The 27014-nt window shown below is 40.9% G+C and overlaps 1 protein-coding gene across 2 annotated transcripts in view; it reads left to right on the plus strand.

Moving 5' to 3' along the window:
* Positions 1-27014, plus strand: part of TMTC1 (transmembrane O-mannosyltransferase targeting cadherins 1) — a 191527-nt gene that overhangs the window by 72829 nt on the left and 91684 nt on the right. Inside the window, exons 6-8 of one of the 2 annotated variants that reach the window (XM_024202588.2) lie at positions 3162-3243; positions 4309-4412; positions 16017-16206. In XM_024202588.2, the coding sequence (XP_024058356.2) occupies positions 3162-3243; positions 4309-4412; positions 16017-16206 (376 nt within the window). The remainder of the gene's footprint in view (positions 1-3161; positions 3244-4308; positions 4413-16016; positions 16207-27014) is intronic. The other variant, XM_024202589.2, reaches the window with a different exon arrangement.

Genomic DNA, 27014 nt, shown 5'->3' on the forward strand with positions numbered 1-27014 from the left:
CCAGAAAAATATCAGTCTAAAGCAGACACTGGGCATGGAAAACTTCAACCTAAATGGTTAAAGTTTGTCAAAATTATAAGCAAGCGTAAACTAGGGTTACCATATTCAAACATTTAAAAAAGAGGACACTCCACAGGGCCCCGGTCCTGCCCCCAGCCCCGCCCCAACTCCGCCCCTTCCCCACCCCCGGCCCCGCCCAACTCCGCCCCTTCCCCACCCCCATTCCAACCCTTTCCCCAAAGTCCCTGCCCCAACTCTGCCCCCTCCTCTGAGCACCCCACATTCCCCCTCCTCCCTCCCGCTCTGATCTTGGTTGGGGGTTGCTAAGTGCTTCCCTGCTCCCCACTCGCCCTGCAGCCCCTGCACCTCCCCCACCCCGCTCCTGCAGCCTCTGTGCCCCCTGCTCCCCACTGGCCCTGCATCCCCTGCACCCCCCCGCCCCTGCAGCCTCTGCGCCCTCCACCTGCCCTGCCCCTGTGCCTCCCTGCCCCTGCAGCCTCTATGCCCCTGCCTGCCCTGTTCCTCCTCGCCCTGCAGCCTCTGCACCCCACCGCCTGCCCTGCCCCTGCCTGCCCTGCTCCTCCTTGCCCTGCAGCCCCTGCACCCCCCCGCCCCTGCAGCCTCTGTGCCCCCTGCTCCCCACTCACCCTGCAGCCCCTGCACCCACCCCGCCCCTGCAGCCTCTATGTCCCTGCCTGCCCTGCTCCTCCTCGCCCTGCAGCCTCTGCACCCCCCTCCCCCCTGCCTGCCCTGCTGCCCCGCTCCCCCGGCAGCCTCTGCCTGGCGGGGGCTTCGGATGCTCAGCGGCGACCGGGGCAGCGCGGGTCCCTGCAGCCCCGGCACACGCCGCACTCCCTGCCCCGCGCTGCAGCCTCCTTCCTGCCACGTGGGGTGATGGGGCCGCAGGAAGGGTCTCCCAGTGGCCGGGGAGTCCCCGCCCGTGAGGGAAGCCCGAGCCGTTGGCTGGGCCCGGCCTCCCCGTGGTCCTGCGGGCTTGGCTGGGGCGCGCGGTCCGCCCGGCCTGCGGGGGCAGCAGCGGCCCCTTTGCCGCCTTCTGCGGCTGCGCTCCCCCTTCCCCCGCCCGAGCTCGCTACAATGTAGCCGGGCGGCTGGGCTGCACTGCGGACCCGGCGGGTCGTGCTGGGGCCAGGCGGACCCTGGCTTATGCTGCCTCCCTATTTCCCCGGACATGTCCGGCTTTTTGGCAGTTCCCCCCGGATGGGGATTTGAGTACCAAAAAGCTGGACATGTCCGGGGAAATCCGGACGTATGGTAACCCTACGTAAACAGGCTCTTATAATGGGAAGTATTAGGCGACCTTAATAGTAGGCTGCGTTACCGGCCCTGTCTATAATAATGTGAACAAAATACAACCAACCACTTCTGTTGCTTACTAAAAAGCATAAGAGGTTTGAATTTCATGAGACATTCCAACTGGCACAAAAGTCCAGGGCCTGATCCAAACCCTGTTGAAGTCACTGGGAGTCTTTCCCTTGGCTTCAGTGGGCCTTGAATCAGGGCCATAGTGAAAACTTGAAGGCCAGTCTGACCTTTCATGAAGTATAAAACCTGAAGACTAGTCTGAGCTTCCTTGTTCTGGGAAGTTGGGGCCTGATTAAAATCAGTGGGAGTTCAGAAAACTTTTCACCTTGCGGGATTGGGGTCTTGAAGACCAGTCTGACATTTAAGTCACCTTCTACTCTTAAATGTCAACATTTATAAATAAGTAGATGACAAGGGCCTGAGGTTATCCAGCTTTCTCTACCGTACATAGTTTGGGTTACTATGTTTTAGGCACGATGCTTACAGAAGGTTTTTTTAAAGAGATTGCATTTTCTAGAGTGCATCCAGCTGCACTCACTTTTCTTTGTTGTTGTTAAACTCTAATTCCTTCTCATACAGGTTTTGGTTCTGTTGCTTTTGTCAGCAGTGAAAGCTTTTCTTCATATTTCAAAGGTGCCTAGCATCACTAACTTCCTGCTATGGAAAAGTTGAACAAAAAGCCACAAATTAAGAATCTCTCTTTCTTGCGGAAGTGTTGTGACCTCATTTCTACAGTGACTTGAAGGGCTAAAGGTAGTTAGAGGATCTTGTGTATTAAGAGATTTGGAGGAAATCAAAATTAAATTTCTATACTAGATGTTCACAGGAAAAAGTGTGACTCTTTCCTTGCATGGAGTGCTGACTTGAATACAAGCATTGTAACCTGTTTCATAATCTTCGGAGACTTTATAAACTGAATATTTTTTTATTCCTTATTTTTAACACGTTCTCAAAAGCTCAACGATAATGTTTCTTCTATTTTCTCCAAGTTAAAAACATTCTTCACTTCCTACATACTTATCCCCCTCAACTATCTTCTCCTATGTTTTACTTGTTTTTCTTCCTCAGAAAAACGAAAAGTTTGTAGGGCCCTATATAAGCATATTTAGTATTTAGTTACTTTAGTGCCATAGTGACGGTCATTAATTATTTTAAAATGGGTATTAGAATTTAGAGAACACTTCACTGTTCTCTTTACTGGATTTCTCTAAAAATAATTTAGAGAGATCCCAGTTTTTGAGCTTTATAATGCTTGACCTCAAGCCTTTAATTTTACCTGCCTGTGGAGCAGGGAGGGTTTGCACAGACAAAGGGTATCCTGTACATTTGACGCACTTCAATTAATAATCATAACTAACTAGTCAAGTGACTTGTTGTGAACTCTACTTAAAAAGAGAGATGCTTTAAAGAAACTCAGTTCTTCCTGATTATGCCTCCCTCTCTAGTTTTTGAGCACAGAATTGGATTAAGGAGCTTCTGAGTTTTAATCATGGCCTGATACTGACTTCTTCTGTGCTGGGAAAGTCATACATGGAGATTTGTGAGCATTAAGTAGTTGGTGGTTGTAAATAGAGCTGGTTGGGGAAACAATTGTGATAATTTCTGCAATTTTTTTCATTTGAAATTTTGTTAAATTTTAGAAATAAAATGTTGACTAATTCTAATTAGAAAATGCTTTGAAAATGGAAAATGATACAAATGCTTATCATTATAGCTTTAATGTTAACACATTAATAGACATAGGATGGTTAGAGCATTGTGCCAGTGATTTTTCAGTGTGAAAAACAAGCTACTTTCCACTAAGTATTTAAGCAAGTGTTTGTTCATTTGCATTTCAGCTACCTGACTGCAAGTAACAACCAGAATTTCTTGTATACTGCAAGGCCATTTTTGAAGAGGGCTGCTTTAGTAATAAGTTATGTAAGTATGAGTGATTTTAAAAATGTGGTGGTGTACATCTAAATAATATTAACATAAATGTTGCTGAATAGTATCACCAACAGAACTAGAAAGCTGAAATTGCAGCTGAAATTCTATTTTAAGTGGTTTGATTAGATGGTATTAACTCACAGTTAATCTTGAAAGATAGTCCAATAAAATTTCAGCTGGACAGTTAGATGAAAATGCTGCTCTTTTCCACCTCAAATTCTCTTTTAGTTTACATATGTCGTCATTTAAAAATAAACATTTGCATATATCCCACCTTTTCTAAATAGTGGGGAAATCTCCAGAGTAAAATATACCACTGTGGGTTAACTGGAAAATACTGACTTTTCAATGGCAATCACTGCAAGTGTAAAGAATGAACCCCATCTCCAGAAAGCAGTTGACCATGCTGCTCCAGCCAGCGGGACAGGTAGTAAGAAGAAATCAAAAGGTTGCTCATTTTAAAGCATAACTTCCCTGTTGCCCCCTACAGGCCAGATTCTGTTTCCCTTACCTGGAACAGTAGTTAATGACACCAGTAATCCCCTTGAAACCAGCTCAAAAATAAATCAGTGGAACTCTCTCAGTGTCAGGTATCACTCAGCATGAGGAAAGGTATTAACACATTCATACTCACAAACATTGTCTCTGTTTCGAGAGGGCTTAATATCCCATACAGTCCATGGCAGTAGTACACACTTACACTCTGGCGGGACACTCTGACAGAAAAGGCTAGAAAATTATCCAGATAAATATTTGTGAAATTCCTTTTATGTATATTCATAACGTGGTTTATTTTTTAGTGGATGTTCAAGGATTAACACCCTGTTATGCCACTGATACTAATAGGAATTGATTCCATAATTGCCCTGGAAATTGATTCGACATCAAGCCCTAGTTTGTGTTGATTTCCCTGCAGTGTTTGCTAAATCTTAAAGAGCCATCTTAAAAAAAATAAAAAATTAAGAGTCTGCACGTTAAAGATTTGGATTTCCATGTACGGTATAATATTGCTCAAATGGTGGTAACCATTTCAATAGATGTTGTTCTTCTCTGAAGGTGATTCTTGTTTTATATTTCCGTTTCTGGATAATGGGAGGTTCCATGCCAATGTTTTCAGAACAGGACAATCCAGCTTCATTCTCACCTTACTTACTTACAAGGTACAGTACCAATAACTGCACAAACTTTATTAACTACATGTAGTTTTCTTGAATGAAAATGTTTTAGTCAGGAACGAACAGATCTTTGTTTTGTTGGTTAACGTCTACACATAACTGCATTTCCTTATTGCTCTCCCAAGATTAGAAAACAGTTTGCATTATTTGAATCACTGAAGCATGCAACAATGCCTGTGGTATTATGCTGTTGTTGTTGTTTATGCTTTTTTGTTGAAACTAATGAGCTTATCTTTATAAGGGTAAGGTTTGTAGCCTAGTGGTTTAAGCACAATAGTGGGAGTCCAGGTATCCCAGCTCTGATGCTAACTTTTTCTGTGATGTGGGGCAAATCACTTGACCTTTTTGTCTCAGATGCAGAGTCTGTAAACTGGAAATAATGGTGCTTAATAATCCCTCTGGCGTGCTAATGAACAGTTAGCACTTTGAAGATATAAGGCAAGATAGGGGTATCAGGTATTATTCTTTTTGCTCTTACAAAGATATATCTCTAGGTGATGGGCCTGGCTGCCAGGGATTAATTAAAAGTAAGTAATGGTCTGAAACTTGCAATTTATGTTATCATTAGATTCATTGGTGAAATAGCATAAAGAAGCTGATATAGCAGCGATGATGTTTCATTGCCCCCACAGTCAAACCAAAGCTGGGGTGTTGTCACTTTCCACAACCTAATTTGGGCTAAGTCAGTACTTGGATTTGAGGTCACACTGGAGCTTCAGGAAGTATTGTTATGATGCAGAAAATGACATTCTTCCCTCTGAGTCTGACCAAACCAGTATTTTAGGATGATGATGGGGAGCTCATTTATATTCAGGGGCTTTGCTTTAATTGATAAAACAAAGAACATGCATGGCTTGATAATGCAAGAAGGATCATAGTTGTGGGGATGTTGTTTTGAAGAGAGGATGTGAAAGTAATTGAAAGGTTTTTGTTCCAATGTCCCCATTGATTCCAAATGAAAGGGGTAGCAGTCCTGTTTGATACCATTTTCCTGGAATGCTGATTTGTTGTTTTTAAAGACTAAAGCTCAAACACAGCTGAGACTAGCAGACTGAGATCAAGAAGCTGTTGTTCAACATCTGGAGCAAAACTGAACTGGATCTCATTTGAGAAACTACTCTAATAATGTGCCAAGAGCTTCCTATTACTAGCAATACTAAAATTGCTTCCAGGGAACATGCTAGCTAATTTGGAAAGTTCTAAATTGTTACATATGATACATGTTTAGAATTTACATTGAAGTGTCTAATAATAACATTTCTTAAATCATAGTATAAAAGACTTAGCTGTTTGTTCCTCTATTTAATGTTTATCCTAAGAGTAAGGTTATATAATATAAACCAACCCAGTATGACTCCAGTTATTTATTATTCTGTAACTGAAAATGTTTTATTATATGTGCAATTAACATTTTACATTTTTTGCAATGACTGGGATAGCTTTTAAAAGAAAAACTAAATTATTTGGTATAACAGGTGACTATTTACCTGATAATAGCACAGGGCTTTTTTTAGTGGCATGCTTCTGAAAGGCAACTAATTGATAGCACTGCAGACTGAGCTCCTCTTTCTCTGAAGGACAGGTATGGTACAGAGAGCAGGACGACCTTCCCTGTGCTGTCCCACTGATGTGTCAGCCCTGACTTGAAGTAACTATCCTTAGAAGGAAAGAAGAGTTCATTGTCCAGGGCCCATTCTGTTCTTAGCCTATGCTATAGCTGCCAACGAGAGTACCCGTTGTAAACATGTTTGGTTTGTAGAGCTGTGCAAGAACCAGAATTTCATTCCCACAGAAAATTTTGTGTTTCAGATTTTTTTCCCCCCACTGCAAATCAGAAATACACAATTTTTTTGTGGGATGGAAATTTTTGAAAGTTTTGAAAAACCAAAATGGAGGTTTTTAAAAAATTTTCTGGATTGGCAAGCTGGCTGCCCCGCTGGGGAGCCAAGCAGACCGCTTGCTTGTTGTGTAGCCCATCAGTCTGGAGCCCAGAGGGCCAGCCAACCTGCCTGTCTGGTTTCCACCTAAAGTTTTGTTGCAATCGACACATTCTTATGGAACATTTTAATATTTGAATCAGCGTTTTCCAATGGAAAATTTCCACTGGAAAATTTTTGTTAAGCTCTAGATTTTTGTAATGTGATCCACTGTGAGCTGGACATGGACCATAAACTAATTCACCAGAGCCTAATATTTATTGTGTGACTGGTATGGCTTTCCCAGTCTTCAATAACACAAGCATGTGCATTAACCTCAGTTAAAAATATATTTCCACATTTCCTGATTGTCAGAAGTAGATGCATCCTGTAATTGTGACAATTTTTGAAATCTTTTAAAAATGAATCTGTTGTTTGTTCAACCTCCTAATAAAGTTTCTGCAATTCTGTTGCATGTGCAGGGGTACAAACGAGTAGTTCAAAGGTCAGAGTATGGGCTTCTCTATGTGGTAATCTACAGTGCCCCAGCTTGCTGCGCACTAACTCGCCGGGTGGAGCCTGCTACAGGGCAGGGAAAGTCCCGGAGTGCAGCTTACCATACTGCACTTCGAAGCAGTATTACTCTAAATCACACTCTGGGTCTTTCACTGCACTGTATCACTGCCCACGTGGGACATTACTGCACAGAAAACTGGTGCACAGTAGATTCTCACTCTGGCTTGCCGCATAGTAACTTGCTGTGTAGACAAGTCCTATGAATTCTTTAATTGGCAGACCCTGCTGTACGGTCTGTCTTCCAGTGTCACCAAAAGAATTTAAACTTGCAGTGAGATCTGCAGCATGCTCCATTATGATGACCTGTGCCTCTAACAATGGCCTCCAGGAGAGGTAATGCTAGAATGACAGAATAGGCCTGTTATGTCATCGAGTCCATCTTTCAGCCAAGGCAGAAAATAAAAGGTATGGGAAATCCTACTCTTCTTGAAGACTCACTAGAGATGGGAAATGGACCTCTTGTATCCCACACAAGGAACCCCTGTCTAATGAACCACTGGTTATAAAATTCATAAACTTGAGTTCAAGTCGGTGCAAGTTGCTGTCACAAGTTTTGCTATGGATAAGCAACTGCAGCACAATGAACCTCAGCCAAGCCTCTGTGACAACATGCTTAATGGGATTAGGATGAAATAGAGGAAAGTTGTAATAATTATAAAGGTATTGAGCGATACAAAGCTTGATGTAAACATTTTACTGAAGTGCAGTTAGTCTTAGCAGGGCATTCAGCAGTAGGCTTGTTATGCTTCAGACATTCTGCACAACGTTTCTTTATTCTGCTGTTCTTGAGGGAAAATATTTCAGTCCTCTGAATAATGATGAGTACATATTGTATTACAAACACCTTGTTAAGACTGAGGAAAAATATCCAACATACAGTATGTCTCACAGATAGTCTAAGAGACAGATAACAGCAGCAATCTTACCAGTAAGTTCCAAATACAAATATTTTAAAAAATAAGTCTCTCTCCAAGTGTAACTGTATATTAACAATTGCTGGCATTGGCTGTGTGACAGCCATAAATCCATCTGTTGAAGCCATGAATGAGCCCTAATTGTGTCTTTTAATTTGCTTTACAATATGACTGCTTTGATAGCAAGCATTTTTTATGCGGTCAAACTATTCTTTTTGTAATTTGGCTTTTGTGTGTGTTAAGTGTTTCAATCAGGTATATGAGAATTCAACACAGTGGAAATTCAGAAACCCAAAGAAACACTCATCCACCAAAGTTTACTTCTTTTACACTTAATTTGGATTTATGTTTGTTTTCTAAGTGATGCATTTAATTGTGACTGTTGAGACTTCAAAGGGAATAGAGCTATTGAGCTCAAGGGGCAAACCTCTGCTGTGGAAGCAGATCACTACGCCAGCTAGATCTGGCAAGGCAAGGGAAGTCAGTTGCAACAATCCCTGTGGGATTTGCACTAGACCCTAGGCTAGTAAAGCAGTGTTAAAACCAACCTCTGCAATATACCAGCCCATTAATTAGCCATCCAGAGCATTCTGATTCTTGGCCACACTTTCTGAGTTTAGGAGCTCCTGCTGCTTTCTCAGTGTGTTTCATTTCATCTGCATTTCAGTGTAATATATACAGTAGACTTTTCACTTCAGTGCTCACTTTTGGGTAAGGCAGGAAAATGCAGAGACAGCAAGAAGTCCTGGCTTACTAACATGGGGACCCCCCAGTCCATATACTAAATTTTGAAATATATTTTCATTTCAAAAACGGGGGAAGGAACCCTAAAGGTAAAATTACAAAGCACAGGTCTCTCTTCTGAAGTGGGAAGTTGCTATCCTGAAATATTGGTTGTTAACAGGTATTTATAATGGGGCTGTGGAACCAATTACAAACACTGCTTGTGAAACAGAATATCCTGTGAATGCAAATACCTGGCACCCAAAAGATAGCTTTGGGAAAAGAGGCACAGCTTAAACATTAGCATCGGACATTTATTCCTCTGAGCCATGTGTGTTTCACTTTTTAAATCCATTGCTAACACAGGGCTGGAGAAAGTAGCTTGACCCCTTGAGGCAAACAGCCAGTATCCTTTTGGTATTCATTCCACTTTCTGTTGGCACTGGATAGGTAAAGATAAAGCTGTTTTTTCTGGGGTCACATGGACTTTTTAGACCATTTTAGAATTTCTATCTTGACTGATTTCCAAGAGATCTATGTTTTTAACTTCCTGGGGATCAGTAATCCATATGTCAATCGTTGCCCAAGGGGCTCACTATTTCCCCCCTACAGTAAACCTTGGTTGAAGCCCTGGTGTGTAGCCACCAACCAGTTAGATTGGCTTAGGGTGCCCCTTGAAATCCATTGCTACCATTTTTTAGCTAGGAAAATGGATCACATTTGAACACAAAACTCTCAGGGACTTACAGGTGTGGGGAGAACAAGAACAACCCCAGGGTTTTGCGTATTGCAACATTATCAGGATGATCCCCAAGAGCTCAGGTTTTATTGGCAGGTCAGTCTGTTTGAATGTCTCATTTGAATGTGCCTCATTCTTAAAAATCTGATATTTTCAACTACTTAGCAGCAAATTTTAGGAGGAGACTTGGAAACAGACCTACTGGATTCAGGAATAGAAAGATCAGTACAGTTTATACAGCATCCTCCTCCACCTTGTAGTAGAAGGTACATCTTACTATTCAGCAAGCAGCAGTTGCTTGTATAGCTCTGTATTTCTGTACTCTGTGTACCCAGCACTGTATTAATAGGCAGCTTTTCTTCTAGTTGCCCCAGCTCTGTGATGATGAAAGGGAATATATAGAGCCATTATATTTTTTGCAGTTGAGAGGGCTTTTTCCCCTCCATTAATGTTTATGCTGACATTTGGATCTTGTCTTCTACTGATGATGTGAAATTGGACTTTGTGAGACCAATCTATCATTTTATTTATTTAAACAAATGTGATTTTACTCTATGTACACAGAATGTACTGGGCAGAGAAAGAACATATTATTTTATGGTTATCGTAAGAAAATGGCATAGGCTGACAAGATGCAAGTAAATTCCTGCAGAAGATATGACTGGACTGATAAGCTGCTTGAGATATGTGCCTTAGAGGATATGCAAATAAATATAACTAAAATACAATACCCTTAAATAACATCACCTGGTTATAATTGCAGCAGCATGTGTTTTACAACATTATCATGAAGTGGCTCATTATCCACGCTTGATTTAGGGCTTTGCAAACGGTGGAAAGAGCCTAGAGCTGAAATGAGTTCTGCTGTTAATATGTGAGTGAGAAACTCTTCTCCTAATAAAGGACATAAATGAATTCTTGTCACCATTAGAAAGAACTAAAACCCCCTTGAGTACCAGGCAAAGCGCAGGGGTTATTTAAACAAGGGAGTGATGAGCTACAGGGTTTCCTGAAATGGCAGCAACCCTCCTCGATGCTTCTGTTTTCTACACCCTCCCTTCCCTGAGAGCCTCTTGTTTTTTTCTTTCCCCAACCCCAGGTTCATCTGAGATGATATAAAAATAAACTATTTATTGCCAGTTTTCCAGACATTTCCTGTTTTTGGTGCCCTTTATGAGACCATTTCTCCCCCGACCCTTCTGCTAAAATGTAGGGATAAAGGGTACTTCTATTCCTAGGTCCCCAGGCCCAACGGCTTCTGGGAGCCATAACAAAAGTAACCCATAGGATTAAATTGTGCCACTTAACAGTGTTCCAGTTTGTTACACCATCCCTTTGGGGGCTGGCGTGGGGGAATAAACTGCACAATCCCCCGTGACAAAAAAATCCCATACCCTTTGTAGGGGGGTGCCTGGAGGGAGCAATCCTTGCACTTTCCAGCTGCAGGCACGGAGACTGTCCCTGGCCTTCATGCACTGCCTGCAATAGTGGGCGAGGCTGTAGGGAGGGGGACAGCCACAGTCGGAAACAGGCCTGAGTGAACTTCAGAGGAGTCAAATCAGAGGGGCAGAAATCAACAAAATTTACAAACAGAAGAAATCCTGAGCCTAGCCTAGGGTTGCCAACTGTCTAATCACACAAACCCAAATACCCTTGCCCTGCCCTGCCGTGCCTTGCCCCTCCTCCGGGACCCCGCCACGCTCCATGCCCCCTCCCTCCGCCACTCGCTCTCCCCCACCGTCACTCACTTTTACTGGGCTGGAGCGGGGGTGCAGGAGGGGGTGCGGGCTCTGGGAGGGGGCTCAGGGCGGGGGCAGGGAGGGATTGGGGTGGGGATGGGGTGAGAAGTGCAGGCTCTGGGAAGGAGTTTGGGTGTAGGAGGGGGCTCTGGGCTGGGACAGAGTGTTGGGGTGTAGGAGGGAGTGTGGGCTCCGGGAGGGGGCTCAGGGCTGGGGTAGGGGATTGGGGAGGGGAGAGGATGAGCAGTGCAGGCTCTGGGAAGGAGTTTGGGTGCAGGAGGGGGCTCTGGGCTGTGTCAGGGGGTTGGGGTGCAGGAGGGGGTTTGAGGTGCTGGCTGTGGGAGGGGGCTCAGGCTGGGGCAGGGGGTCAGGGTGCTGGCTCGGTTGGACTGCGCTTACCTCAGGGCAGGGAGCCTGCCTTAGCCCCGCTGCACCGTCGGACTTTTAGAGGCCTAAAATCTCCCCGTTTGGCTTCAGTAGCTTCCGGGAAATAGAGCCCAATTCCGGGAGACTTCTGGCAAAACCGGGAGGGTTGGCAACCCTAGCCTAACACCATGGGTGTTGTTGGGTGTCCTTTTGCATCTGTAGGGGAGAGGAGAGCATTCAAGTGCAGCAGGCTCTTAGCAGAGAAGGCCTTCTCAGGATTCAGGGTTGCCAACTCACAATTTTATCATGTCTCACAATATTTGGTGTTTTTCTTAAAGCCACACCCCCGGCGCATGTGACTAGGCAAGGAGAGCAACCTTCTCTCTCTCTCTCTCTTTTTAAAAAAAATGAAAGTCATTGTTGCAAAGAAAAGCCTGAAAACATGAACCCTAGAGGTTCACAAGCCAGTCCAGAAGGCAGATTACACCCACCCACATATGATTTTTTTTAGCAGACTCACTGATTTCTGCATGGTTGGGGTTGGCAATACTGAGATTGTGACTTTTCCATTCTAAATCATTCTCAATTACTGCCTGGGGTAACCGACAGTTCTTCAAGTATTTGTGTCCTATATTGTTTGAGTTTAAACAGTGGCCTAAAATAACACTCTCTGCACTAAAGGCAACCTGTTTAGATAGCGGAATCATGCTCCTGTTTTCTGCAACAGATGCAATAAATGTTGTGCCAAATAAAGCACATGACATTAAATCTAGCCTTAGAGGATTTGAAAGTATGGGTCACCATGACGACGTCTAAAAGCTAAAGAAAGCTTGCAACTTCTGAATATTTCAGAGACTGGCGGACTGGGAAAACCACATTTGACAACTGCTGAAACTTGTATTTCTATGTTCAATGCGCAATTAAAAATTGATCTCCACTTCAATGCAAACCCAGTTAACTGACTTGGTGAAGGTGGGAGGGACATGTCAATTGACACTAAGTGATGCCAATTAAGAGGCAAATTCCTCCAGTTGTCTCCTCACCGTGACAAGTTACCCTGTTATCTGGGCTGAAATGCAGCAGGCCTGACAGAAAATGTTTTAAGCACTGTACTTTTTCCCCCTCTTGAAATTCCAGCAGAAATGAGTAGTAATACAGGGACGATGATTAATTTAAAATGTAATTTATTGTCAGCTAATTAAAATGAAATAGTTGCTGACTATAGCTAGGCCCCTAAAATGTAACTAGCTCTTGGAATAATTCCAGGAGGTTTCATTTCTGTTTAAAATTGCAAATTATTTCTATCCTATGTCAGCTTTTGAAATAATATTTTTGAAAGGTTGTGCCTGCACTGAACTTTTGTCTTTATTCAAGCATGCTAGGTAAGAGATGCAATGCTGGATTTACAGGAAATCATATGGGTGCCTGAATGTGGCTCCTGCCCACCCCCTCTATTTTTTGCTTCCATTGTTTAAATATAAGAAAATTCAAAGTCAGTTCAAGAGATTTAGATTTTATCTAAGACCTGTAGCATATTTAGTCCCTACCTTCCAATACATTTTGCTGGGGTACAGGCTCATACATTGTAAAATTTGTTTGCTTAACATAACAGAGAATGCTGCACTATTCCTTTCTATCTTGATAATTATCTCGCCTCATTGGTCTGTCTGCAGGCTTTGGAGAAAAGTTTTGAATCCTACATTGCTCTTACAGAAACATTTGCTTTTATAGTCTGAGAGATCACATTGAAGTATAGATGATAAAACAGCTATCCACTATTTGTGGAAAACAAATCTTTTAGGCCTGGATAGTCTGCAGAGTTTCATGCATATTCATGTAGGGTTTCATGGATATTCTACAGTTTTGCAAAAACTACAAATTTTCCAGTTTTGATATAAAAATTGAAAACCACCAACATTTTTAGGTACACAACTGACAGAACATTCAAGATTACCAAAATTGAAAGACTGTCCAAATTTTTACAATTCGAAAAGGCTTGCTGGAAAATCAATCAGTTTTTTTCTGTTTTGCCATTCTGGGATACGTGGTGCATGCATTCTAAACCAAGTAAGTTAAGTGAGAGCTCTCAGGACTGACAACAGGAGAAATGGCCAACGGTTTTCTATTCTGATGTACGGAGACGTGGACCAGTCAACTATGTATGGTACATAATGTTTTTTGTAGGCTTTGAAATAGTTCACTGCTGTTGGCAGATTGCATTTAAGGAACCTGAGTGTTGCCATAACTGAACGGAATAATTGTCTGCCTACTTTGGTAACCTGCCTCCAGAAGTGGACTGTGCCTGAGGGTTATGGGGAAGGCAAAAACACTTCAGTGAGGGGGGGAACTAGATCCATTCACAAAACCCTTCATCAGAGCTTTGTATTACACTTGCCTATATATGTATTTGGAATTCCTTTTTAAATCACATTAAATTGCTGTAACAACAAATTCCACATATTTGTTACATGCTGCATAAAGTTTTATCACCTCTTGTATCCTGGAGAATGGATGCTGAAGGCCAACCTGTCTGTTATCTAAACCCTTTAGCATTTTGCTTGTTTGTATCAAGTCGTTTCTCTCTTCCTCTCTGGAAGATAAATAGTCGAAGTGTGATGAGGCTTCAGAATTGCCTGGTAATTTGATGCATCTTCCATCTGGGATGACTGTTGAGATGCTTTTTGAACATACCAATACACAAGTATTTTATTAACTCCGATAACTCATCCTCCAAAAATTTAAGACATTTCAAGTTGGATACCCAAAATTACTCTTCACTTCTGAAAATCTTAGCCACGTTTATAACAGTATTACAGACTGACACTATTCACTGAGTGATGTGAATGGTTTTCATTTGGAAATATGGCAAGTCATGCCATACGACATTGTGCTGTATAAACCCATCAGCTCCCGCATGCTGATCAAGGCTGAGCTACATCATTTTTTGAATTGGTGAATCTCTGAGGAACCCCCATATACTGCAGGAAGTGATTTTGCTGGCTTAGAAGGTGGCATTCCTCATTTAGAGTAATGAGCCAATGGCCCAATGTGACGATGGGTAGAACTGATCAAAATTTTTTATTCAAAACTTTTTCACATGAAAAATGGGCTTTTTCATATTTTTTTTCCTATGGGAGGAAAAAAATCCCCTTCCTTATACTCTTTTCCTTTCCTTTTCTTTCCCTTTACAATGGTAAAATGAAAAAAGGAGGAAAACAATTGGGGAAAAACCTAAAAATTGTGGGATTTACAATTTTTATATCAAAATTGGAAAAGCTACTTTGAAAAACTATCCTGAAAAGGAAATTTTCCCAGTGAAACAGCCTTACGACTTTTTGATCAGCTCAGGTGTTGGGACACTATGCTGCTGGAGATAGTGTCTTTGGGATGAGAAGTAAAATCAAGATCCCAACCACTTGTGGTTATTACATTTTTTTCCATACAAAAGTTAGGGTTGTTAGTCCCTGGGTCTTAGCCAAATTCCAATATGAGTCATTCTATACTGCCTGCCTAAGGTCATTGTTAGATACAGTGTCCTGTACCTCCTGTCCTAAAATTCTGTATAGTATTCTGCATACTGCTGAGTAATTGCTCTGTTTTCACAGTAAGTGGTGGATGAAATGATCTTTTATATATGTTTGTACATGTCTTGGGAGTCCTTTGGGATCACTTTAATAAATCTGTAAGCTACCAGAGTGTAATATACAAAAACCGAGGCAGACACAGATGAAAAAGTGCTATATTGTATACATTTATTATTTATATGCAAATCTCTGTGCTTTCTGGTTCTATATATTTGCCTTTTTTTTTAAACCAATGAAAATTTATAGTCTATGAATCTTACAGTTCCCCTCAATGGACTTTGTGAGCACTCTACCAATTTCAGCAGCTCACAGAGAAATGTATTTAAACTCTTCTGTAAACATAGTTTGAGAGAGCAGCTTTCAGGTTTGAAAATAAGTAGCTCATGCCAACTGCTCATGCCCCCCAAGGGCTATGATGGGAGCCAGGAATCACCAACTTTGGTCTGGGCTTCTTGCCCCCTGTGCCAGAGAGCAGGGAGGGGGTCTGATGTAGGAACTGCTGCAGCAGCTCTAAGCTACCCATGAATTCCTCTGCACAGAGGGAATCTTCAGATGGCTGGTTAAGCCAGCGTTAGGGTTGCTTTGCATCGCAGGAGTCCAGCAATACTGCCGTAAGAGACTGATGGGTGGGTCTCTCTTATGTATATAATTTTAACTTTTAATTACTTTTTTTGTAGGAATAAAACATTACATAGAATTAAAGCAGGTAAAAAAATAATTAATCACCTCAAAAATATAACATTCCAATAATACATGCAGAACAGTCAAGCCACTCAAAAGTTGATGTACAATTCTCATATAGAGATAATAGGTTTAAAGTTTTATGGTGTTTATAAATAACACATGTTGAAGACTTATATTTATAGAACGATGTGTTGCTATCTTCATATATATATATTTTTTTCTCTAGTCTAAGGGACAATAATTGACTATATCCTGGATCAGCGTGAACTCACTCTGCTCTCAACATAAGAAGAAATTTGCATGGAATCGAGAACATTCTAAGTATTGTATTTCCATTTCATCTTTCAGATTTCTAACTTATTCGTACCTCCTGGCCTTCAATTCCTGGCTTCTGCTAGCACCAATTACTCTGTGCTATGACTGGCAGGTTGGGAGTATTCCTTTAATTGAGTCGATATGGGATGTGAGGAATTTAGCTACAGTTCTCCTGGTGGTGGTTATGATATTACTCAGCTTACATTGCATAACAGCATTCAAGGTAATTTTAAAAAAGTACACTAAAATCTTATCGTTTATATGCTATTTTTGTTACCTAATCTTTGAGGAAATGACCAATAAAAACAATTGAGGTGGTTTTTTTTTTTCTTATTTTTTTTCCAAACAGAATAGACAGTAAGAGGAAAAATCCTTCCCTATAACTCTCACAGGCAAATCCAAAAGGCTAAATTCTGCCATCGGATGTATGCATGCTGCTCCCATTCGTTTGGTCTGAGACCAGAAGTTAGCCAAAAGTGCTGTATTAAATTACTATTAATGACCCAAAGCCCATTGAAGTCAATTGAAAAGCTCTCCTTGATTTCCATGAGCTTTGGATCATGATCCAAGGGCCCAATTCAATTGCCATTAGTCAATGGGATCTTTGCCATTGGCTTCAAGTGTCGGTCACTAGCTTTTGAGGGTTAAGTTGATGTTTTTATCTATTCCTCTAAACCAACTAAAACATACATAGGAGACACAATAAGAGGGACAAATTTGAGTGTAATAAGTTGAAAATGATCTGGGAATCATTATTTAGCATAAATGACATGTTGTTTAAATACAAGTTGGTCCAATAAAAGATGTTATCTCACCGCTGTCTCTCTAATATCCTGGGACAACATGACCACAACCATACTGTGGACAATGTTATTTAAATCCACTTTCACAGATCAGTGTTGCAGATACACGTTACTTGCACTGCAAATGTGTAAATGAGATTATACTGGATTTGTGTGGGACAGAGATGAAATAAATGTCTAAAATAAGAGGCACCCCCAGTAATAAGGGGTAGTTACAACCAGTGAAGTCATATCTTGTGATAAAAGTGAAAAGAAATAATTACCTAGTGGTTTGTTGATCATTTTTAAAAGAGTTCCTTCCTTAAGTGTACAGATAACTAAGCCAAAAAACCATTATATGGTAACAGACAGCTCTTGAATTATGCTAAAAAGTGCGGGTCCCGCTCATACTGCCTGCATGCCAAGAGTTCTGTATGTGCTCTTGATAAGAGGATAAAAATGACAAAGACTTTTGGACTGGTGAGTTCTTAATTTGGATTCTTTAAAATGTCAACTGATGCCATATGGAAAACATTGGAAATCAGTCTATTTAGTGATGCTGTAGTTCTGGCTACAGGTCATATGTCTTGTGTATTTTTTATTGCTAGCTACTTTGATGTAAAATCAGAATCTTTGGAGAGGATTTTCAAAAGGGCTCTGCTTTGATCTAACTCTGCTCCAATTGAAGGCAATAATAAAATTTCCCATTTGCTCAACACTGAGCACTTCTGAAATCCCACCCTTTATTCCTTGAGGTTTCACTAGCTTCTTATCTTTTTTACCAGTTGTCAAAATTAGGGTTGTGTGCAATGCAGTGATTTCATTTCCCAGGAATTTGCTTGTTTGCTACTTTGAGCCTTGTGTAGTTGGTTCCCCTTCCACCCCCAACCCCCGGTACCTCTATTTTTGCTTGGAGTTCCTGGTTCAAATAAACAACAAAACACAAAGTAAAATGCATCTCAAACTATCTGGTTTCATGTCCAACCCCGGTTAAACCTTAAATGTCAGAGGTTTGACATGGAACAAGGTTTACCAGCCTTATAGCAAACCTGCTCTGAACTTGGCGTTAGTAATGAATCCTGGATTAAGGGGCGCCACATGTGAATTTGTTTTATTGTGAATGCTTCACACAGTTCTAGTCATAATTAGAGAAGGCTGAAATATTCTGAATTTCAGTAAGAAAAAAGGATTTTTTGATAAACAATTTTCCCGTTTTTTTTACTGGCTTTTGCAAAAATTTGCATCATTACCTGCTGTGGAGAGGATTATGATGTCCCAAGCAGTAAGAGTTAAGGTGGGGAACAAACAATAAGAGCAGATGAATTTTGTAGAAACAAATTATCCTGTTTTCATTTGTATGTTACTATTTATAAAGGCAGAGAGGTGGGAAAGGAGTACAGAGAACATGACTTGCAGGCGCAATTTCTTTTTATTAGACTTTAAAAAATCGCATTTCTAAATGAGAAATCAGTGATTTTTTTAAGATGACACTACTCACTTGTAAAGGCAAAGACCATCGTTCTACCAGACAAATGGCAGGCTGTCCTGGCTAGTTTGCTTACGCTATTTAGCATGAGGCATATCAAGTTATTTCACATTGGATCAAATCTTTGGCTTTCTTTTTGAAATAGTTCCATGAATTCACATTTTAATTATCTGTTGCCCTTTCTCCTCTTCCCATAACACAGTATAACCTGGAAGTGATAATTTACAATTTTGCTAAGGAATGGGTTTAACGTTAATAAGGCAAGGATTATATATATGCTCTATTAATCTCTAGAAAGACAAGGTGGGCGAGGTAATATGTTTTACTAGATCAACTTTTGTTGGTGAAAAATACAAGCTTCCAAGCTTACACAGAGCTCTTCTTCAGGTCTCCGTGTAAGCTCAAAAGCTTGTCTTTTACACCAACAGAAATTGGCCCAATAAAAGATATTACCTCGCCCACCTTGTCTCTCTAATATCTTGGGACCAACACGGCTACAACAATGCTGAAAGCTGCTATTCTCTTATCACATGTGTAAACACACATATATACACTCTGGTTGCCAGTAGCATTTTCTGTTCTGTGGTACTAAGAATAGAAAATCCTGTGTGCAAATGATTGTGGCAGAATCAAAGATATCAGCACAGTAAATGTTGAATTATTTTCCGTGGTGGTGGTGGGGTGTGTGTGTGTATCTGTAGGGGTGCATGCTCATGTGGCATGCACACACAGAGAATTATAAAATATATTACATGGACTGTAATTACAGAATGCGTGTGTTGGATTGATGGCTTTGTTGCCACTAAATTTTAAACAGGACTAATTTGTTGTTGATGCTTGTGATTAGGGTAATCACACTGTTGGAATATATGTGCACTGCTGATAAAGGACATCTAAGCCATGATGGTTGATTGTTCCATTTAATTTTATAAATGCTCTATATTTATACCCCAGAAAGAGCATAGACTGATAGCTCTGAGGTTTCTTCTCACTAGTTTTGCATATGCCAAGCTTGGAACAGGGCCACACATTTCATTGGAGAGAGTTTTACAATGAAAACTGCACGAATTTGGAAAGGCAGCTGTCCAGTGTTTGATTGTTTAGTAGAATGAGTGTCACTGCTTCTTTCTCTTTTCCTTTGCTCCTGTTGGTTTCAACTTTGCTACTCTTCTCGCATAACAAGGAAATGCATCAGTAAACTCTATTTCCTAATAACCTGTTTAATAGCCTTGATTAAATGGGTTCACATAAGGTCTCCTGTTTTCTGCGCATCTGTAACCTACTGGTGACTCTGTTACACACTGACCATAGTTCCTCTTTCTGGAAAGCATGCTGTCTAGGCCTCCAAGGACAGAAAGAACTGCACCACCACCTGAGTAAGACTTGCCATTCCATCTATACCCTTTATATCTGCAGGCTCATTTTTCAGCTGTCACAATCTGTCCCATTACACTCAGCTGCCAATGACTACAGTAAATAATGCCTGATGGGATTTAATAAGCTTGTCTCCTGTAGTACTTCTGGATTCCCCTGTACTGCGAGTGAAGAAAGACTCAGCTACAATCGCAGGCCAAGGTTTTCAATAGTGACTAGTGATTTGAGGTGCATCTGTTTGGGGGTGCCCAGTTTGAGACTGCTTAATGAGGCCTAGTTTTCAGAAGGGAGGTGGTTAACTTTTTCTGAAAATCTGGCTCTTTTCAGGTGTCTCAAACTGGACACCCCGAATTGCTAGTCACTATTGAAAATCTTGGCCCCAAACTCCAGTCCCCAATGTGGAAGTGTCCTGAGTGGCTGTTAGAGAGAAGAACTTTGTATAAACAACCAGACTAATTAAAAAGGGTATTGAAACTGATTGAGGTCTGTGTGTACGGGAAGGGGAGGAGAGGCAGAGGGGAAGGGTAGAGAGACAGAAACACTATTGTTAACCCCTACATTTTATATAAAACGTAATGAAAAGAGACAGGGGCAGGAATAGAACACTGTAAACCCAACCTTAGTGACAAAGAAAGGAGCTGCTATATTTTCTAGATTTGGGGCTAGGTGAATTACAAGAGAGTCACTGAAAGTAATTATCCAGTTTTAAATTCTGGCTACCAGCTAAATTAGTCAAAGCATACTGTCCCTCTGATGCTAGAAATGGTCAGTAGCAAAAGCAACTACTTATAGTTCCTGGTTTTCCATGCAGAAGGGAACTGTACCTGCTGAGACAGTGGGGAGAAAGGAAGCCTGGCATACTGTCAGGATGACAACTTTTTCATTGGTGTATCACAATTATTCAGGGAGCATGAAAGGAATACCCTTTGCATGGTTGATCTGCCACTCTCCTTGGCATTTTTAGGCCATTGTTTTATTAGTAGTATGATTAAATTGCAACTTGTCCTCTACTTCTAACTGTAAAATTTGCAGAGCATACAATGGGTCAGATTCCATGCTCCTTTATGCAAGCAAAACTCTTGTGTGCTTAGCCTGAATAAAGTCTAGGATTGGGCCTATGTTGATGTGGGGGAAGAACTGGGTAGGGGCGTCATTCACAAAATGAATGTGGACAGCAGAATCACAAAACTGAGGATACCATACCTGAAAGAGTTGGCGGTCATTTTAGAGTGAATTCAACGTGCCTTGTCACTGACTTTATTCCCTCTGCCTTACCACTGAATTCTCCTTGGCCTTTGTACTCATGACCAACATTGCCAAAGCACCTTATGGCAGTTTCTGCTGCAAACAAGCATAAAGTGTTATAAATATTAGCTAAAGAGTAAACCCCCTTCTTTGTGACTGGCTGAGAAGGAAGCATTATTTATGTTTTTAAAACCTAAACATCTCTCATAGTTTATGTGTTGCTTTTAGAGTATTTGAAGTGCTGCTATATGTAATATAGCTACATATGACGCAGGAGGGTTTGATGCTTTTCAGATTGTAAGTACTGTAAGCAATTAAGGCAAAGTATTATTATCAAACCATTTTATTATATATAGTTGTCCGGTGGCTTTTACTTCACATCTAATCTTAAAATAGAGCTGGTTCTCACATTTCTGTATGTATGTTCCTTAGTTATGGCAAGATATTTAATACAGAATTATTTATTTCTTCCAGTAAATTGCATGATATTGCCCTTTACACAGTGGTTTATAGGTAGGGAGAAAAGCTAGGGAGATTCCTCAGTCTCCCACAAACTATGAATTCCCTGGCTCTAAATGTTTAATAACTTCATATTTTATATATATATTTTCTATGGTTTTCACCGGCACTTGTTGAGTATATTCTGTTGTGCTATTTATCTTAGTCTACAGGTTTTGAGGCCTTTGCATGGTTTCCCATGCTTGGCATCTCATTAGTAAATCACTGTCTGCAGATCTTTCTCAGAGCAATTATCTTTTAAAATATCCTCTAATGCTAACAGCACAGTCTTTGAAAGTATGTCTAGCAAAATTCTTCTGCCTCAACCCTCCAGAACAATGCTTTTGTTCCCAAGTGCTTCAAAGACACTGCAAGGTGAATAAGGCTATTTATCGACTGCATATATCTGACTAGCTGGAAACCACAGTCATTTTCTTAAAAGGTCCATTTAAAATAAATCTTGCTTTCACTTTCCTGAGGGCCCCCATGAATTCGTAACACCAAGTTAAGGTCAGTACTGATGTTCTTAATGTTTAGCAGTGAGGTTTTCTGTGCCTCATCTGTTGTTAACTTTTGCTTCAGGGAGGGAGCAATAAGCCATAAAGACCCTGCTTAGCTAAAAATGAAGGAAAGGGAAGAAAAAAAAGCACTTGGAGGAACTCTGCATGTCTTGCTGGCTGACTTCTAGGAGTATGGAAAGCTGCAGGCTGATCAGCTAAGTATCCTTGCTGTTGATGGAAAATACCATAGAACCCTTCCTGAGGTTATAGGTATGTCAACCAGAAAATACAAGCAAAAGAAGAAAATGACTGTAATCTCTCTGTATGCAGCTGCCAAACTTGTAAAAATACTTTCTGTCCATGTTCTTTTATGCATGGTGGTAGCTTTAGTTGAAAGGAAAAGCAGGCTTGACATGTGCTAGGTAGATATAGCCCAAATTAATTTTCATACATATGAGCATACTCAGCACGTCACAGCACAGAATCCTTAGCTCCTGCAGGATTTTTTCATGCATGTAAATAGTTTTGGCATTTCCATCCTTTTTTGCACTCAGGAATTATGTTTTAGGGGTCTTCTTTTTGTTTATTAACCTGAAGAAAAAAAACGTAGACTGTCAAGGCCCATTTAAAGTGACTGGAAAGACTACTCTTGACTTCTGTGGGCCTTGGATCAGGGCCTCAGACAGTGAATGAAATGAATAAAACAGATGGATTAATGATTAAGAAATGTCCAGGCTAATGGGATAATGTTTCCCGTTTTGAGTTGGTTTGCGATAGGGTTTCAGGGTCTGTCTCATTATTTTTATTGGGATTCCCCTTCTCACTCGTTTAGGGGGAAAACCATTCCACCCTATATTGAGAACAGTGTCAGTTCTCCAAACCAGATTACCTGTATACATGTAACAAACACTGTCTAGGCTACGTTTTATCTTCCTTCTTTCTTCATGTACTATAGCAACTTGGGGTCTGAATTAAAAAATAAATTCATAAAGGTCAACGTTTATTTTTTTATTTTTTTAATTCTTGGAGCCAAATTCGTTTGGATTTCCTTTCAGAATGCTCCAGGCTATTTAAAGGATGCACACCCTCTTGCATCCTGGTCAGAGAAGGCCATGAAGTGTGCAACTCGAGGATATAGGGGTTGAGGCAGATAAAATGAACCCATTGCTTCAGAGAGCCATTGGAAGACTTAATAATGAAGACTCAGATGTGATGGATTGCCCTGAGTTTGAATGTGCCTTTATAGTTAGCTATAAGAAAACACATTTGGCTGTGTTAAAATGAAAGGGAAGCTGAGGGGAAAAAACCAATATTAAAATAAAAAGAAATCTCAGTAAGTTAAATTTCTGCCTCTTTGTTGGGTCATTGAATTGTAAATGCTCTGCATACTGTTTTGTTCCATACTGAAGACCCTAACTTTCAGAGGTGCTATGCAGCCACATCTCCCATTTACTTCAGCAGCAGTTGTACTTACTTAGCACTTCTGAAAATCAGGCCCTAGTTTCCATTATGGCGTATTAATTCCCCTTTCTTAAAGCAGAAAGTGAATAGCAACAGACTAGTTCCCAGTGGCTGTGATCAGTGCTGAAGATTTCCTGAGGGGCACTCCCTGGTCAGGTAGCCAATGATGCTGGATTGATTCCAGCTTTATATGTGTACTTGTTCTGCTGAAATACAGGGAAGTAGTTTTTTGGTGCTGCTCAATGCTACTGAATGCTAGGAACAGGGACAGACACTACTAGGCAGTTAAAGCGCACTGAATAGCGACTGTAAAAAGACAACTGTGTGGTTCCATACATATGGTTTCTCAGTGGTTCCATGTCAGATTTGCCCACATCTAGTCACTAAAAAATATTGATGTTTTTATTAGTACTTAGAAGGGAGATAGTCAGAGAGAGCCTAATTATTGAAGGCGGGTGTTGCTAGTGACTTGCTGAACCGAGGACTGGTATTTAAGGGGCATTGTGCTCTTTGGATGGAAAGTAAAACGGAGTTCCTGACGGGAGATTAAAGAACTCATGCTGCTTTCTGTAAATGTAGGGCTGTTAGAACTTGGCTAGGACACCAAGCTTAACTTGGGTAACTACATTTTCACTGAAAATTTCACTTGCAGTTTCAACTGGATTGTACTATTTTCTTTACTGTTGCATATGGAAGGTGCAGTTAGACATTTGCAAATCTTGCCCCCTTGCAATATGCAATGTGATGAAATGTTAAGGAGTGTGATGTTGACGGTGACTTGGCATAGGCCTGGTGAATAGTGAAGTTAAAAGATTGTTGAGAATTGTGATGAGCAACCAGTATTATAAGCACATGTGAAGTTACCTTCTGAGTTTGTATATGGTTTAGAGGTCTAAACACATCCATGGGTGCCAAAAATAAACTGCAGAGTTGTAATCCTGTCCTGTCTTTGACTGATTCCTTTTGTGGTCACTTAACCTCTCTGTACCTCACTCTGCTCATAGATAGATTATTTACTTACCTCCTAGGATTGTAAGCACTTTGAAGATGAATAGCATTTATTGCTACAGTCATGGGCATCCATCCTCCTAATGGTACTAACTTCTCTGTGCCTGAAGTCAGATGCTTGAAACATGGGCCATCTGAGACTCACTGACAGAGAATGATTCAGGTCTTTGTTAAGACGGTACAGATTGTTAAAAAGGAGGCGAGATGGTTCTTGTCTTGTCCCTGTAATAGAGTGGAGAAAGAGACATCCATTTAATAGCCACAGGCAAATCTTGAGTTTCAAATAAGCAAACATGGGTAAACAACTCAGGAAATGTTCGAAGAAAGAAAGAAAGGAAAACCTCTTGCAGTTGCTAACCAGTCGCTCTCTTATTGCCAACTCTAGCTGTGCATGCCCAGAAAGGGGTTCTAAAGAGTTTTCTCAGTGAAGGGATGTGGACTTTCAAAGTGCAATACTTACGCCAGGACACAGATTCATCATGCTGTGTCTTATGACAGGTAGCTCAAGCTCAGTTTAGAGAGACCCTACTTTTTTCCTCTGAGGTCTCGCTTTGAGAAGCGTATTGTGATTTAATAGCTCAGGAATCTGAAGATACAGAGTATGTCCTTCTGGAAGTTCAGTCTCAGGAGTAAACCTACTAGTTTCTGCCCCTCCCTCTTTTATTTGTTTTTAAAGTTGCCAGACTAGCAATTTAATAAACTTATTTCTCCTTTCATATATTTTGGCCTCGGAATGAGTCAGAGAATTCTCTTCAATTTTGTTTGATAGAGTGTGACTAATTCTTGTCTCGCTTATACGAAAAGAGCTTAAATCTTTTGAATCTTTGATAAGAGAGTGAAGCTTTGCAGATTTTTAAAATCCTTCTTTATTGATTTTTGATTAGAGTAAAGGAGACCAAACCTTCAAGTAGCAATAATAGGCAGACATATGAAGAATAATAAATCACATTGGATAAATGATATTACTTCCATTCAAAGAAATCTGGCGTGTTGTCAACAAACCAGGGAGTTCTAAGGTTCATTCAAAGGTCTCTTCCATGCAAAGAAAGTCATTTGGAGTGCCTATAAAGACCTCAGCATTATATTTCCAAACGGATGAAATGTCTTTATCCAGGCAGAAAGAGCTGGCTCTTGTTAGAACGAAGTGATTACTAATGTCCAGCCCAAAGTTTGCATTTTAAGAAAACAGGAAAAATAAAGAATCACATATCTGCCCTTTTCTGAAGCTTCAAATAGTGCTCTAGGGACATGGGTGAAGCTGGGGGTTCTACCATGTTCTGCAGCCCAGCTTGTCCCCAAATTGGCCCATGCTACAGAGTAATAAAAACTGTGTGTTCTAAACAAACCATCAGCCAAATAAATGGTCTAAATATCTGAAGTCTCCCACCTCAGAAATGTAACAAATGCCTTGTTCTTTTGCAAATCATTATGTTTTGGGGGCAATTTCTTAAGAACTGTTCTTGAAATAAGGTCCCTCTCTTCCTACTTTCTAAAGATCTGCAGTGTTGATTTCTGAATCCTCTGACTCAGTTCTGTCTTCAGTTGTTGATTCACCAATAAATCTGGCAGCCTCTCCTGAGGAAGAGAGGATGACGGTGGGGCATACTAAACAAACTTGCCTGGAAAAGAGAGAGAGGCTGAAATTCTGGCCCTGTTGAAATCAGTGAGAGTTTTCCAATTAACTTAATTAGGGCCAGGATATCACCCATAGTGCATAAGCTCCTTTCAAGTTCTTTAGCTATTTATTGTGTTCCTTCTCTTTCTCTTTCCTCTTTCATTTTTCCTTAAGTCTGTAAGAGAATTTTAGTGCTCATTAAAGTCATCTAAAGACACCTAAATTCTCAGCTTTTAAATAGTGAGTTTGTTTTAAGATAGACCGAGTACAGCCGGGCAATGAGTCCTGTGCTTAGCCCACACAAAGCTAACGCATGTCAGATGGTGTGCAGCCACACCAACTATGCCAATATTTGGCAATCTGGTTTCTAGACAGGACCATCACATCAAACTTTGGACCCTGATTCAGGATTTGAACCAAAATTTCCAAAAGTGAAAAGCCAGTGCTGTAACCCATTAGACCACCTTAAGTCTACTCTGACTTATCCCTCTTATTTGCTTTTGTTGTTTTTTTAAATTAGTGCCATGCTGACAGAGAGATAAAAATGTTCTTGGGTTCCTCTGCAGAAAAGTAGACTGATTCATTACTGCCTTTGGGGTGTTATTCCACAACACTAGGGTAGAACAAGTGAGTAGAAGAGTTTAAAAGAGTTTTGACCCTATGTTTTGCCTTGTAAAGAGAGTGTTCAGATGGAGTCAAATAACATTGACTCGAATACTTTCGTGCCACAAGTACTCCTGTTCTTTTTTCAGACCTAAAGGCCTTCAGGAACCAGCCTCTCAATGAGCTCTTCAGCCTGAGCTGACTTCCTTAAAAAGGGCACTGTCGGCTGTCGAATAATGTTGTTTATTTTAGAAGTAATTAGCATCATGGTGTTTTCATGATATTAATGCTAGTGTCACTGGGTTCTTTTGCACATGTGCTGTGCCCCTCTGTGATGGTAGATGCTTGTTTTGCCACTCTTTGTGAACCCTGCCAGAGGAATTGAATGACCAAGGCCAGGGCCGGCTCTAGGATTTTTGCCGCCCAAGGCAAAACCAATTTTGGCCGCCCCCCCCCCCC

The sequence above is a fragment of the Terrapene carolina genome, unplaced genomic scaffold, assembly GCF_002925995.2.
Source record: "Terrapene carolina triunguis isolate 2854851 unplaced genomic scaffold, T_m_triunguis-2.0 Scaffold247, whole genome shotgun sequence".
Taxonomy (NCBI): Eukaryota; Metazoa; Chordata; order Testudines; family Emydidae; genus Terrapene; species Terrapene triunguis.